The sequence below is a fragment of the Pelobates fuscus genome, chromosome 5, assembly GCF_036172605.1.
Source record: "Pelobates fuscus isolate aPelFus1 chromosome 5, aPelFus1.pri, whole genome shotgun sequence".
Lineage (NCBI taxonomy): Eukaryota > Metazoa > Chordata > Amphibia > Anura > Pelobatidae > Pelobates > Pelobates fuscus.
Window position 1 is genome coordinate 369,892,048 of NC_086321.1, and position 16,285 is coordinate 369,908,332.

General features: G+C 38.5%; 1 protein-coding gene across 1 annotated transcript; it reads right to left on the reverse strand.

Annotated features, from left to right (window-relative positions):
• Positions 1-646: 646 nt before the first annotated feature.
• Positions 647-13,427, reverse strand: C5H17orf58 (chromosome 5 C17orf58 homolog). Its single transcript, XM_063453389.1, has 5 exons — positions 13,289-13,427; positions 5,715-6,323; positions 4,735-4,818; positions 3,587-3,778; positions 647-1,002 (listed from the first exon to the last, which is right to left on the reverse strand). The coding sequence occupies exons 1-5, from the start codon at positions 13,353-13,355 to the stop codon at positions 815-817; spliced, it is 1,140 nt and encodes a 379-aa protein (XP_063309459.1). The 5' UTR covers positions 13,356-13,427; the 3' UTR covers positions 647-814.
• Positions 13,428-16,285: the final 2,858 nt, after the last annotated feature.

Below are 16,285 nucleotides of genomic sequence, written 5' to 3' on the forward strand. Positions count from 1 at the left end.
TTCGTCATTACCTGCTTGGGAAGGTCTAAAACAGACCCAGACATGGTGGTATACATAAACGAGGCATAACCACATAGTCACCTTATGGAAGTGCTGTTTACTGGATCTTCATGGGAAGAGGCTTAGCCACATGTATCCAGTGGACTGGTGTCATGAAAAATATTGTCCTGGTGAGCATAAAATACATATCTAGACCTGTTTAAGCAGACTCCTTCCAGACTGCCGTGAAGGACAGGAAAAAAGACTGCCTGATGGGAAGACGGGGGGCTATTTATAACAATTTCAGAATTCTATTTCACATACTTTCTGTCGTGAGGGGAGGAGCTAAACCAGGAGTAAATGCTGCCATGTTTGATGAGGAAAGTTTGCGCTACCAACTTTTTCATTTTCAGCAGAGAATACAGTGTCTGCATTTAGCAATGTTAGATGTTATAGTTATTTCATAATACTGTCTGTTCATAAATATATCATTGTACTCGTGTTCCATCTATACCCAAACAGATTACTGTGCTAGATGCCAGAAATGTTTTGGCATAAAATCTGAATTTTCCACTCCAATAATTCTGAATGTGTGTGTGTGTATACTCTTCAATAAATGGATATTTCAGAATGTTGAGAATATAGATTTATTTATTTTATTTGCTCGGCCATTTAATCTTTTAATACTCTGTCCCCAATTCCCCCAACAGTGCATCATATATTAGTCTCTTTACATGCGAGTAACTACTGAATTGCTATTGGCAGAATCCCAGTGAATAAAGAATTGTGTGATATATAACTCAGGATCTACTGTGTTCTTTTAAATTCCAACGAATCACTTGCATTTGGAGTGTGTGATGGCAAGCACCTTGCGATCTTTTCTTCTGTTAAACCTCCTTACATAACTGCTACTTCTCACCAGTCCATCACCCGGCCTCAGGCGCCCGTTAGCCAGCCGCTGTATTGCCAATGGTAGCTCCAATCTTTTGTGGTAGACTTGGCCCATCACAATATACCGGCTTCCTAAATTACAAAATAAACCACCTTTATTCTGGATACAGAGCAGAATACACAGTACAACAAATTGTCTTTTATCACATAGACTGATGGTGTTCCCGATAACATGCCATTTTTGCCATTCAATTTTCTATTCAGTAGAGTTCACTTTTTGTGAATTAACTCTTTTGAGGTTTAATTATTAAAAAAATGTATTATTGAGATCTCTCGTGCAGAGAGAACTTGCCGGCATTTTGGTTCTGGACTCATATTCGCATATTCTCTCTTTGTTGCACTAACTTGGCTCTCCCCCAGTCGAAAGGGTAATCCAGACGTGGACCCCATGCTTCCTGTGCCTAAAGGGGTATCAGCTACACCTCGTTGACGAAGCCCAAAGAAGGCCGAAACGATCGTCAAGGGTTGCTGCGTCTCTCGTGCAGAGAGAACGTGCCAGCATTTCAGTTCTGGACTGCCCATGCAGGTGGCATCAGTCTGATATGCCTTGGAAATGGTTCTCTCTGCTATGGCACAAGGAAGCAAAAACGTCTTTGAGACCTGAGCAGGGATGTACCGAAGGGCAAGCTACTGAGTTCATCTAAGCTTTTGTCTGTTTTTAGAGTTCTCATATTCTTTGTTATTATTGAGAATTTACAATGGAATTGCAAGTTTGTGTAGTGACAAAAAAAAAAAAGCAAAATTAAGGTAAAACTAACAGAAAACAAATCAACAACACTGCATACACCGTTTGGCTATTTTTGCCCATATTTTGCAGTCGTGCTATTTGGACTGACATACGGGGTTATTCAATAAAAGTAGGAATTGGCCAGGGCGGTTCATATTTTAGAATAAATTAGAAGAGGTCAGAAAATAGCTGACTTGTCGAATTGTTTTGGCACACAATTATTTAGTTAATATTTGTTTGGGAGATCTCTCTCTGTATAAATGTGCGACTTTATTTATCTGGCAGACAATTCCGTGTGAGCAGTTTGGGGCCTGTCACAGCAATAACAAATATACTTGCTGGAATGTCGTTTGTGTTACTTACTATCACACTCAAATCTCAGGCTTCCATTCATCATCTAAATGTAACAGGTGTTCATTCACACGTAGCGAGGGCACTTAGTGATCTTGCGTGGTTATATAGGGGCTGTCAGTGGCACTTAATGTATTTATTGAACAGGTAATATTTGAGAACTGCATTTCTTTATTTTAAAGATGAAAAATGGATTCATTGTGTGCCAGACTCTGCTATCGTGGCATCGTCAGCCTGCAAGTTATCTTGATTTGCACAACAAAAATTAAGAATGTCAACAACAACAAAATAAAAGATAAATTAATTCATTCCATTCACAAGTTGTTTTCTCTACTTAATAAGTCATAAAAATATTAAAAATACACGGCCACAGTGTGCTTTCGTTATATATTCCATGTATTTAGTTTTGTTCCAACCTGCAATATGCCTGTGTCCTGCTCTTAGTCTAATTTGATCGGTCCTACTTAAAGGGAAACTCCGGACCCCTAAAGCACTTTAGCTGTGTGACGAGTGTGCGCTCTTTTTTCATTTTCCCAAAGTGTGAGTTTCAGTAGAATTACTTTTATAAATGAACCTTGTTACATCCCCTTGGCTGTCAATTTGACGTGGCAACAGGTCCTGCTCCTTCCTTGTTGTTTAGCTCTATGGAGCTAAACTCAAGAGGCAGCAACTGCACAGACCACCTGCCTTGCAAAGACGTCTCATTGAGCTGCATTGGGAAGTCTGTGATTGGACAGACACAGAAAGTCTGGGCGGGGTTAGAAGGGGAGGGTTTGAAAAAAAAAACCTATAAATACATTCAAGTTTTCATTCAGGATATATCTACTAAACAGCAATTTTAATTTAATATTTGAAGTGTCCCTTTAAGGAAATATCCCCAAGCTTACCTTATGACGCAAGAAAATCGACATCTGAATGGAGTAACATAAATTCCTATTTTCCGCTATCCAGCGCTAGAAACGTACTTTAAATTAAGTACCCCCTTTGTGTACAACGTCAGGTAAATAATTAAGCCTAATTTTTATTTGAAACTTAATGCATAACTAGGGCATACAGTTAGGAAACATCACTAATTTTCTAAATGTAAAGCTGTTCGTAAATACTTTATAAATTATATAAAAAGTTAAATAAACATTTATTCATTCATCCTTTGCAGAAATATTGGAGTGTGTACGAAGTATAAGACATTATATACTATCCTTTAACTTGCAACACGAGTAAAGAATCTGCTGGTATATCGGGGAATTCCAATTCCCTACATGTCAGCAGAATATAATCATTATGACTGTATGTGGGCAGTGGATAGATTCCTGACTGTATCTGTATTTCAAAGTAATTACCATCTAGCTAATAAATTAGTTTCACATCTTGATGGTTACCCGAGGTGAAGTTTATTAATATTATGTTACGCATTGCAATGGATTGTAAAACAAACCCCAATAATGTGCATATACATGTTAGTGAAACTGTTAATTACTTTTATGATTATCTCTGAATAGGTTAAGGTATTTCTTTTAATATATATTTTTTTAAATGCTCCCTGCATTCTCTGTACGGTGTTTTAAATTTTTTACTTACCTAGTTTGAAGTCAAGGCAGGGTTTATGGCATCTTAATGTATCCACAGCCAAAATCTTTATTCTAAAGAAGAACCCGTCAGGAGTTATATAGAGCCGATTCATCTTGTACAGCCCTGCGCTGTTCACGAGAAGTGTCAGAAGGTGCGTCCCTTTGCTGAGTGTTTCCACGTTGTGAACTATTCCATTGAGCGCTATGAAGATGTAAATATATTTATGGGTGTCCAGAGCGACCGAATATAAAGCACAATTAAACGTCATCCTAACACGCCACGGTTAAGCTGACATAATTTCACAAGGAGAAAAATTCATATGAGCCAAGCAGCTTTCTTTCTAAACTGGATTTGTGTAGAACTGATTATAGAATGGTCTATCCCAGACTCTTCTACAACCTGGGTCTAACTCTTGCAGGAATATCATTGAACTCGAAACCTTTACCGTGGACTGGTAAAGAATCCAACATCTGACTTCCAGATCTGACTGGAATAATCTAGAGCAGGGGTGCCCAAAAGGTAGATCCCCAGATGTTTTATTAAAAAAAAAAAAAATACACCTTCCATGATTCTTTGTTATTCTAAAGTCACGCAAAGCATCATAGGAGTTGTAGTTCTACAAGATCTGGGGGATCTAGAGTTCTGTGGTTGTCTACACTGGATTAATATGAATCATCCATGCCTGTTGGACCATGAATAATCTAGAACCTCATACTGAGCTGTATTGAGTGCAAAACCTTTGGCAAATGATTTACCATGTTTTATCATGTTTTTATACTGTTGGCCCACAAGAAAATGGATGAGATTGTCTGTGGATCTGTCCGTCTATGTCTGTTTGTCTGCCTATTTGTCTATCACCATTTTTGACAGGCAACCAATTATGTGCATCTCATTGGATTCTCCGCCAGTGTCAGGGGAGTCTGCACTGAATTGTAAAACGCAGTACTGCTAGGGTAAACATCATATATTTGGGAAGTTGCCAGGGCCTGCATATGATGTCCCTGTTTGTTCAAGTGGTTTAAACAATACCATTAAGTGTTGACCCCTTTTTGTGACTTATCCCAACCCAAGCTACGGTACAAGAAGCACCGATCTGCTGTTTGTGTATTCTATCTGCATCTTTCTATATATTGTATAATAAGACAAGATATACTTACCGAAATCACTGTTACAGTAAGAGTCTCTTTCATCCTTCTCCTTGTGACATTCATTCAGACATATTTTCTCTTTACTTTCGGATCCTATATAACGGATATATAATATTTCGTTTTAAAGAGCTGTTTATTGAAACCCATCAGACTAGCAGGATTATTTGCCAAATTTGGATTTTCTAGAATTAAAAGTGAATATCAAAGTATGGGTCAAACTAACTGAACTTTAAAAAAAATAGCTGATTCTTCCTGCTTCTTCAGAAATTTGTGTCGATCAAATGACCATTCCACTGACTACCCCACCTGTAGATAAAATACCATCAGAGGAGATTGCTATTTTTTTTTTATAGACTGTAGCAGGATTATGTCATTGGCAGTGATACCCCCAACTTGTGCCACGCGAGATGATGTCCGTGTTCAAGAAAATATAATTGCGTGTTTTCCACTGCAGATATATTGACGATGATCCCTCTTGAAGTTGAAAATGTGTTTGTTTGTTTTATTGTTACGTAGAAATTAATTTTATTTCACAGGAGAAGTAGATTGTGGCATAATTACAACTGTAGCACTTAATTTGCTTGATAAATGTGCAGTTGCATAAAAGTATCTGTTAAAATAGGTCTGTCAAAATGCATTATTATATCAGTGCAATCATGGAGCTATATCTTCAACCTATCGTTCCTGTAAGTTTTCTTGTAATTGTCCTATTTATAGTTAGATCCCCACTCTCAAAATATTGTAAAGCGCTACGGAATCTGTTGGCGCTATATAAATGCCAATAATAATATTAACCTCCTGAGACATTAATCTCGAAGCAGGAATACCATTTTTCTCATATACAATTGTGGATACTTTTAAAGTACCTGTTTGCATTTGTGTGAATGTATATTTCCAGAAATGCCACCATAATATGAAAACAATGTCTGTACGGGGTCACTTCCCCTAAATGTTTTTGTTTTGTATTTTTATTCGTAAGAAAAATTTACCTTTTTTAAATGGACTGAACTGGTAAAGGAGGCTAGACGGATGCCGATTAGTTATCCAAGATTGCTTTGTGTAGTTCCGGAAGCCTTCACCAGTTCTTTGCGGGTTGATTTTACTCGGCCGGTTACTATCGTGATCCAATATGTTATATGCGTTGGTCATACCACCGGTGAACATGTCCTGTGGATCACTCAGTATTTTGTCTTGAAGTGGGTTAATTTGGTGAAAATTAAAGGAATCTGCAGAAACCTCACTTTTGCTCTGGTCCTGTGACAATTTTTGTGAATTTACATAGACATTTGGCGGAGAGAGAGGCGCCTCCACGCCAGTAGCTGTGGGTGACGCACAATTGCGACGTAGTTTTGGTTTCCTCAGCCCCGTGTTATTGTCAAGGCAATTTTTTACTTTAATTTTTTTATCTGGTTGTACCACAAATTTCCCATTGTGCGTCTGCCGCTGTTGATTGGCGAATAAAAGATGGCGGCCAGCGTATCTATCCTGATGCCGTTGTCTGGATATTTCAAGGGACCAGTCGGGCTCATGGCTCGACGTTGTGTCATTCCAAGCAGGCGGTAATAGTAACAAAGGACTTTTATTAGGTTGCCAAAGATCTACAAGAAAATAAAAGGACACAAGGGATGGTTTAGAAAAAGTTGTGGGTTTTATTCGCTAGTGTTAGAACTGTAGCTAACCGACATTCACCGGTAAAAAGCCAAACAATGATTATAGCCAGGTTAGGAAACCTCTCCAAATCCTCAGTATTTGCCTTAATTTAGCAATTCTGATGTCAATGCGTTAATTCAGAGTTTAATAAACAAATCTTTTTTTATCCTGTGTATAAAAAAACACAATTAAACAGGAAACAAATCGTGCTACGCTCCACCTAGCGTTCCTTCTAGGTATCCAAGCTAAAAACTATCCGCTCCTTTAATTCTGGGAACATCTATGAACAAAATCATAGTATTGGAACCTCTCTGCTTAGAAATGTGCTTTCTAACACATTATCCAAGGTGTCAAACATCACTGTATAAGGAATGGCAAGACATGATTTTCACAATCTGTCTGTCACTTTAACTGGTAAAAACACAGAGCTACCTCTAGAATACAGATTGCTATTGTTACACTTTTTTGTAATAACGTAAAAAGCCATTGAATAGACAACACAGCAGGTAAAAAGGGAAATGCATGGCTAAGGCTAAAAAAGAAAGTCAAAGCTGGAAAAATAGTTATTTTTCCATCTTCGACATTATGACCGAAACGTTTCTGATCGCTGCAATTCCAAACTCAATAAATACACCCCAAATATTGTCTGGTGTGACATTTAAAAACCCCCGAAACAACTTGTGACGATTCTGTTAAATTCCTACATTTGGTTTAAATTAATTGTTATTTATCTGGGTTCAAGTGCATCGAAAAGTTTACTGCAAAGAGTTAACTGAGGTGTAAAAACGGGAAAGGGGGGGGGGGGGGAATCCAAATTGTTTGTAGAATGCAAATTTGGTTCCCTAACCCCCTACGTCTCTGCAGCTTCAGAATAACAATTAGTCTGTGCGCTCAGCGGGACGCCTCAATAGCACCGACATCTAGAATTTGCAATTCCTTGGCATTCTCACCAGCAGAGAATGGGGTCTTTATAAACATGCCCCTCTTTTTGCCCACTGCTCCATTCTCATCCATGGATGGATGGTCTGGCATTGACGATGTTTGAGACCTTTACAGCCTGGTGTTAACCCATGCGGGAGCTGCATTTTATACCTCTTTTCTAAGAAAGCCATGTTTATGTCGGCCATTGTGTTGGCATCTGTTTTGCTGTGTTTAAAGAGAATCATTTCTATTTGTATTTCTCATGGCTAGAGGCCTTTCACTGAGGAAACTGGAACACCAGCCTTTTGCAAAGTACATATTATAAATTACTGTTTTGTTTGCCGTGTCCAGTTTTGATTTACCGTTTCTCTACACTAAATCCACAAAAATGTGTAATCTCTGGAATCCAGCGTCAATTTCAAATTTTAGACTAAAATAGCACAAATTCTCACAAAATCACTTTTATTTTTAACCTAAAATTTGAAAATCCCTTGGAACTCCTGGAACTGACTACGGCCTCGATTTTATATTTCTGGACAGGGTTTTCAAACATTTTTAGATTTTTCAATAACCTTTAAAAATGATGTCCTATTTAAAAAAATATTTTTTACAAATAAATAGATTTTTTTTTTAATATAGTGATATGTTTTTTTGTGTATGGTATATTTTTTGACAGTTTAATATTTTGAAAAAAAATTGTTTTAAAAGCTTATAAAAAAAAAAAAATATTTAAACGAGGCCTATACGTGACAACCAAGTGACATTTAATTTCTCTTATAAAATCTGGGTGCCAAATTCAACTGATAAGGTCAAACCTGTCAATAGTTAAAATTCAGTCTAAAATACCAGCTGAATTGGCAAAAGGCCATATAGAAGTATAATGAACATAGCTACCCTTACTGCTTCTGCTAACTAACTCTGAGAACAATATTTAAGGTTTTTATCATGGGGTTGATCAATTGAACCCCAAGTTTTGCTTGCGAAGCTAGGCCCCTCGCATCTAGGAGCTGAAACTCAACAATTGCATGTTTTATTTATTTTTCATTTTTTTTTTTTTTTTTTTTTTTTTTTATTATCATGTTACTTTTTATTTTCATGTAAATACTGTGATTTCATGTGATATGATCTTTTATTATAATTAAATCATGTAGAGCGTTAATAATACAATATTGAGACAGAGAGACTCGTGTTACTGACGTGGCATACAGCGACGTAGCGCAAACCTTTTAATATTTATCTGATGTCATCGGGTTGATTTTTTTTTTTTTTTTTATCTTTCTTTTATTATGGCACGTGCGTTATGGGGTACAGAATAGAAAGAGAAGGCATTGTGGGGTAACACAAGTTAAAAATAACAAGATGGTATGTAATACACTCCCAAGGTAGACTGCCATATTTTTGTTTTGTTTTTTAAACGTCATGTGAACAACATAATGATACAAGCTTGGTTAATTGAAGTGAATTAAAATAAAATAAAGAAAATAAAATAATTGAAGCTTAACAGTGCTAGATCAGCTACACTGGTGTAGTCCTAACGTACCAACAGGTCTGACAATGTAGTAGTAGCTATTTAGTATATGATGCAGAGAGAAGTCAAGTGGTTTATCACAAGACCTGCTTTTAACAATTGGTTAAGGCATACAGAGCTATGGCTAAGAAGGTCGTAGATTAATTAGTAGGAATGGTACAGAACAATGGGATACAGGAGGAGGTCCCCAGGGAGGCCCCAGGCCGATGACAACCAGTGCGTGGGCCTGTAGTATCATGCTTCAGAGTAGTAGGCAGCGTCTCCCAAGGTACTCTTGCTTAGCAGCTGAGTATGTTTCACGTTTTTATGAAAACCTTTGAGACAGTTAACGGTAAGTTAATCACACTCTAACCTGCTTAATATTACTTGTGTCTAGTATATGAGCTTGGGAGCAGCTAGGTCTACTTAATGGCGGTTACTGCCAGAGCCAGAATTTAATGTATGTCTACGGCCTATCTCTGGATGCACAATACACACGTAAGTTATGGTTAGCTAAACATGTTAGACTACATTAAGTGATTTAGAAGGTAGTTAGCATTAGATGTATCACATAGTAGATATTCACTGTGGTCTGGGGACAAAGTGGCATTTTTTTAAACCAAATTTCTTGATACCCTTGTTAGGTCTTCACAATCCCAGATAACAATTTGCCTTCATCTGGACTCAAGGAGCAAACTACACTGGGAGCATGTAACTTTTTTGCCCATCATATGGATATATGTACATAACTACACCAATATACTCAATCTCTACGTATGATTTATCTGTATACCCTTGTTACTACAATATAGAGGTTTAAATAAAATAATTTTAAAAATCGTACAATAGGAACGAGTTGAATGGAATGTGAATCAGTGTAGTGGGTACAGAAAATCACATTTCAGCACAATTATAGATATTTAAAAAAATTAAAGATATATCGGACATGCGTTGGAGAGTAACATGGACTCGCCTTCCAGTATTGTTAGTGATCCGTGTATGGGATAAATAAATATTTATGTGGACAGTTCAGGCATCAACATTACATTGATGCATTTTGTAGCTTTTTGGCCGACCTGTATTACTTTTGCACGTTTACGTTTTTGGAAGAATAAAATGATTTGCAACATTATTTATGTTAACCCCCACCTCCTCTGTTTCACCTCCACGTCTGAAAATACTTCCTTCTTGATGGTTCCTGTATCTGTGTACAGCTTCCTTATTGCACCCTTACAAACCCGAGAGATTTCTGGTAAGTGAGTTCTCATCAATGCTAGTGACTGTTATATTTCCAATCTCTGCAGAGAGAGTTAAGCATTTAGTGCTATATCGCATTTAACACTCGCACTGCTGGGTTAAGAATTCTGCTTCAGGGGGCGGGGCCGAGCGGAGCGGCAGCCATCCGTGCTAGCTCCAACCCTGAACGGCATAAGAGCCTGAAAAAAAGCCAAAAAGGGCCCAGGAAATACTACCCTTTAAGAACACAGGAAGCTGGGGCAGCATGTAAGGAGAACCCAAGTGCTGAACAAGCAGCCGCTTCCCACGCTGCAACCGCGAAGCCCGAATGTCCGGCACAAGGCCTACACACATGTGGAGGCGGCGGAGCTCGTAAGGCAATGGAGGGAGAGAGGTGGACGCCGGCCCGGTCCCGCTTCCCCCCCCCGGCCGGTGGGGGTAATCCCGGTCCATGAGTCAGGCCTTCAGAGGCTGAGGGCGAAGGCCCGCGCGACGCGGGGCCCCTTCCCACGGGGAACCAAGATGGCGGACACACGCACGCGGCTGAAAGCCATGCTGGGTCACCTGGACCCCCAGGATACCGGATCCCATAGAAGGACCACTCGGGGCGGAGAACCGCCTGGCAAGGAGCTGGTCTAGGTCCCAGGATTTGGTGGTGGTCCAGGGGCAGACGCCCCCAACTCTGCGAGCCCTGCGGTACCGGGGTGTGCTGACCCCCGGCGGACCGGTGGCTGGGGAGGCACGCACTGACGCCGAGCATGTGGCCGGAGAAGGGTGAGGCGTCAAAGGACTGGAGCTCCAGCAGAGGTCAGCAGGAGTTGGGGAGGTGCAGGGGACGGGGGGGACCCGCGGACTTTTCAGGGGTGGGAGGCCGCCGAACTGCTCCCGACCCTGAGTGCCCACAACGCTAAGACTCTCTGATGCACAGCAGGGGCAAGCCCTGGGGGGAACTGAGGGAGTTTGCTACATGTGGGACGCTGGGGGGGCCCAAGCAGTGAGCAACCAGCTCGAAGCGCAAGAGCCCACCCGAGAAGCCACATACCGTGGGAGGAGGGATCCTCCCCCCGCAGCGGAGCTGATAAACCACCTCCAGAGAAGGTACTCACCTTTTTTATGTCCTAGGGTCCATGCCCTGAGAATACACAACACAAATGGTCTGCTGAAATTATTCAAATATTACGGTATATCTGCTTATTACCTTAATACTGGATCATATAACAATGCAATAGATTAATCATATCAGATTTAAAAGTTGATAGGCTATTTGTGCCACAGTGCCCCCACGGGCAGAAGTTCCGTGTTAGTCTCTATTGCTTACTTAATAGCCGAACTGCTGCATTAAAGGGGGACTGTTAACATGCATACAATTTAACTATTACTTTGCTTTTAGGTTATGCACATCTCAAGATCACTCTTTGTCAGTAGGCGAAGTCGCTCAAAGCACAAATCTGCAATAATGTATACTAACTATTTGAAACGCTAAAAGGCTCCTGAAGGGACCGCAGTACCCTATCAATTGCCCACACATTAAGCTTTTAAAGTATTAGCATTTACATATAACTATACGGTCCTAACTTTTGCAGCAAGCACACACAGAATAGTTACCCAGAAGTTGAGCATAGCCTGCCATTGCCCAGGCGGAAGTTGATGTATCTATGGTTTATGGTGACATGACTATGCTTTTCTTTACTTAACGCATTATAGAAATATAAGGCTTTAACCCACGCAGCATGCACACACAGAATAGATATTCAGCTGTTGAGAATGGCGAACCACAGCCCATGCCGAAATTGATGTATTTACGTTTATTACTTCAGTATAAAAACGACCATGTTATTCGGTCACATTGCCCCAATGGGATTAAGGTTAATGTTATGTATTACTGCTTCCTTAACAGAATTATATGGTTAAGACCTGCTAACATGCTCAGATATGGGCTGCAATGCCTGCCTCTTAACATGCCACTTCGTTGACGCGTGCCGCCCTCGGATTATCTGCAGGCCTCCGTTAATGATGGTGGATTTATATAATTATAAGATCTACCCGGATGCCGCCATATATAATATTGCAGTGTACAAGTTGTACTGCCTGATGGTGCAATTTTGATATTCTGTTATGATAACACTACTGACATAATAGGCCTCTGCGTAGGCAAACGTAGGCTTATAACTGAGCACGATAAGTTTATATTTTACGAAACGCACGCACCCAAATAGAAGGCAGTTTATTGTTATGCACATGATCTGATATACACGCCTCTGCGCAGGCAAATACATGCATATATTTCCATGTACCGATATACACGCCTCTGCGTAGGCGATTGCCTGATTTAATAATAATATGATATTAAAAACAAAATAAAGAATTGAGAATAAAAAAAAAAAAGATTTCTGCTTCAATTGTCGGAATAAGAAGCTCTTGATTAATCAAGTTACTTGCTAGCATTGGCAAATCTCAAAGCTAATGATGTAATGTACGGAGATTTGCGCACAAAAAAAAAAAGTTTAAAAAGTAAGCTTTTTTTATTTTTTATTATATTTAATTTTGTACAAGACTAATATTTTATCTCATCATTATTTGGCCAAGTTTTCATACCAGACCTCTCTCCCCTCTGAAAAGTATTTAATTATTTCCTTAACAGTGAATTGAAAATCAAATTGCAGGACTGGAATAAACAAACATTTCTTTGCCAAAAAAATATCAAAATATAGCCGCATTGGAAACATTTTTTAATTTGTCTAATTTGGCATACGGTACATTTTCAACTCCCTTTGCAGTTTTCTACAATCCACCGCTTTTTTTTCAATAAACTCGTACAAATTTTAAATTAGCACGCCAATACCATAAAAATATGTGTTATGAAGGATGTTTGTATGTGTTATATTTATTTCTTATAAAATAAATAAAGATTATAATAATCTTAAAAAAAATGTGCGTTCTCTCACGTATTACATTTTAATAGTGTTCATTGTTTGTAATCATTTAATAAGGTAAAGCGTTTTTGCTATGTTAAGCAATTTATTATTTTTAGCTAAAGCTTTGAGTCAAATACTAAGTTCAAAAGTCACGTTTTATTTTATTTAGCGTATTTTTAAAAAAAAGAGAGAATTAGCTGTTTCTGCTCAATGATTGCCTATTTTTTTTGGCTAGTTAGCACACTGGGTGAATAAATATCATACGGACAGATGTAATAAATGGAAGCCCAGTGATCTCTTAGCTGTAAGTTAACCTGTTCAATGGATCACGTACCTGTTCTTCCAGAAGTATTTTGGGATAACGCTGCAGACAGTAGAATCCACACAGCTGCTGTGATCATTTTAGCTGAGATATGTCTATACGAGAATGCCTGTAGTTTGCTTGTTCTGTCCTCCCCAGGCTCATGCTAATGAGAGGCAGCCTTTGGGGAGGACATGAATGATTCTCTTAACAAGGCATCAGAGGGGGAAAAAAAAAAAGAAAACTGCATCAATTCTTCCACGCCGCTTTTAATGGCCTACTGGGAAGTCTCAGTGCTTGCCGTGGCCCCTCATGTCACAATTAGACTTTACACTTTAAAAACATCTAGTGCGATTAATAAATATTAGCATGAACTACTCATTTGTGTTGGAATTCCAGGACTTCTGTTTATTTTTATGAGAAAGTCTTTCCACGGCTCGGGCGATAAAAAGATTCTTTTTTTTTTTTTTTCTACACGATTCATAGTGAAAGGCTTGAAAACTTAGAATGTGGAGGTTATGGGGATGGCTACAATAATGTGCAGTGTGTGAGTGCATCACAGAGCTCCACCGCAAAAAAACTCACAGTAATGTGCAATGTGAGTGTATCACAGAGCTCCACCGCAAAAAAACTCACAGTAATGTGCAATGTGGATGGGTGTATCACAGAGCTCCACAGCGATAAAACTCACTGTAATATGCAATGTTTGAGTGTATCACAGAGCTCCACAGCAAATAATACTCACTGTAATATGCAATGTGGATGGGTGTATCACAGAGCTCCACAGCAATAAAACTCAATGTGATGTGCAATGTGTATGAGAGTATCACAGAGCTCCACAGCAATAAAACTCACTGTAATGTTCAGTGTGTGAGTGCATCACAGAGCTCCACAGCAATAAAACTCACTGTGATGTGCAATGTGTATTAGTGCATCACAGAGCTCCACAGCAATATAACTCACTGTGATGTGCAATGTGTATGAGTGTATCCCTGATCTCTGTAGCTGTAATATGCTTCAATATCCAATGTATTTGCGCATGTTACAGCTCTTCAGAGCAATAGCACCCACAGAAATGTGCCGTGTTATTCGTCTGAATTTAGGCCTATTGGCTGGTTGTTTGAATTCCATAATGCCGAAGCGCTATATGGGCATATAACTCACGCAATGCATAAACATATAAAATATATAAAGATCTTATTTACTGCTACTCCTGATTTTCCCTCTAGTGATTACTTTTTCTCTCTTGATCTGTGAACTAAATGACGCTAAATCGCGCCATTTCAGTTTACTGCAAAATGTATACAATATATTTATATTCTGTGTATATATTTTGCAGCACTCTGGCCCGTTTTCGCTTCCTTTTTCATTTCCCCAAATATCTTTGCATGGATGACATTTCGATGAGCTGGACTCGATGGAGTGACTTGGCCGAACTGATTTTTTTTTTTACTTTGCACAATTCTACTGCATAGAATGGCACAAAGTTATATTCCACGACTTCTGGGCTATAAAATGACTAGTGTCTTGTACCTATGGGACAATATTAGGATTTTCCAGGAATAAAAACCCTCAACTAAAAAATAAAAAAGCAAGTATCCAACCGGGTAGATAATTCCAATCTAATGGATTGACAAAACAAAAAAGCTCAGAATATGGAATACGAAATACCAAAAGGTATAAAGTAACCAACTCAAGGTGCTAACTGAAAACAGTTGTTCACTGTCTCCCTATTCGTACAACTACTTATTTTTTTTAAATTAAGATTCACCACCCAAGGAACCTGCTGTATGCCAAAAATCTGTTATAACCAGCAAATTATCACTCCCTGGGTAGCCAACCTAATTCAATGAATCACGTTGTGTGTTAGCTGAATATATTATTAAGGGAATACAAAAATAAAGATTGTTTCACCTTGTTATTAGGAATAAACCTATTGGTCAAACAGTGGATAGATCAGTGTCAAACCACAACTATCAACACTATAACCAACTATCAACAACCTATCAACACTATAACCAACTATCAACAACCTATCATCAACACTATAACCTACTATCAACAACCTATCAACACTATAACCTACTATCAACAACCTATCATCAACACTATAACCTACTATCAACAACCTATCAACACTATAACCAACTATCAACAACCTATCAACACTATAACCTACTATCAACAACCTATCAACACTATAACCAACTATCAACAACCTATCATCAACACTATAACCAACTATCAACAACCTATCATCAACACTATAACCAACTATCATCAACACTATAACCAGCTATCATCAACACTATAACCAACTATCAACAACCTATCATCAACACTATAACCAACTATCATCAACACTATAACCAACTATCAACAACCTATCATCAACACTATAACCAACTATCAACAACCTATCAACACTATAACCAACTATCAACAACCTATCAACACTATAACAAACTATCAACAACCTATCAACACTATAACAAACTATCAACACTGTAACCTACTATCAACAACCTATCAACACTATAACCAACTATCAACAACCTATCAACACTATAACCAACTATCAACAACCTATCAACAACCTATCATCAACACTATAACCTACTATCAACCTATCAACACTATAACCTACTATCAACAACCTACTATCAACACTATAACCAACTATCAACAACCTATCAACACTATAACCAACTATCAACAACCTATCAACACTATAGCCAACTATCAACAACCTATCAACACTATAACCAACTATCAACAACCTATCATCAACACTATAACCAACTATCAACAACCTATCATCAACACTATAACCAACTATCAACAACCTATCATCAACACTATAACCAACTATCAACAACCTATCATCAACACTATAACCAACTATCAACAACCTATCATCAACACTATAACCAACTATCAACAACCTATCATCAACACTATAACCAACTATCAACAACCTATCATCAACACTATAACCAACTATCAACAACCTATCAACACTATAACCAA

Excerpts from the sequence above, each read along its gene's own strand:
- C5H17orf58 (XM_063453389.1), bottom strand. The coding sequence starts at position 13,355 with ATGATCACAGCAGCTGTGTGGATTCTACTGTCTGCAGCGTTATCCCAA. Across the intron at positions 6,324-13,288 it reads AAATACTTCTGGAAGAACAG|ATCTTTGGCAACCTAATAAA; the intron begins GTACGTGATCCA and ends ATTTTCTTGTAG. Across the intron at positions 1,003-3,586 it reads CTGCCTTGACTTCAAACTAG|GAAGCCGGTATATTGTGATG; the intron begins GTAAGTAAAAAA and ends TTTGTAATTTAG.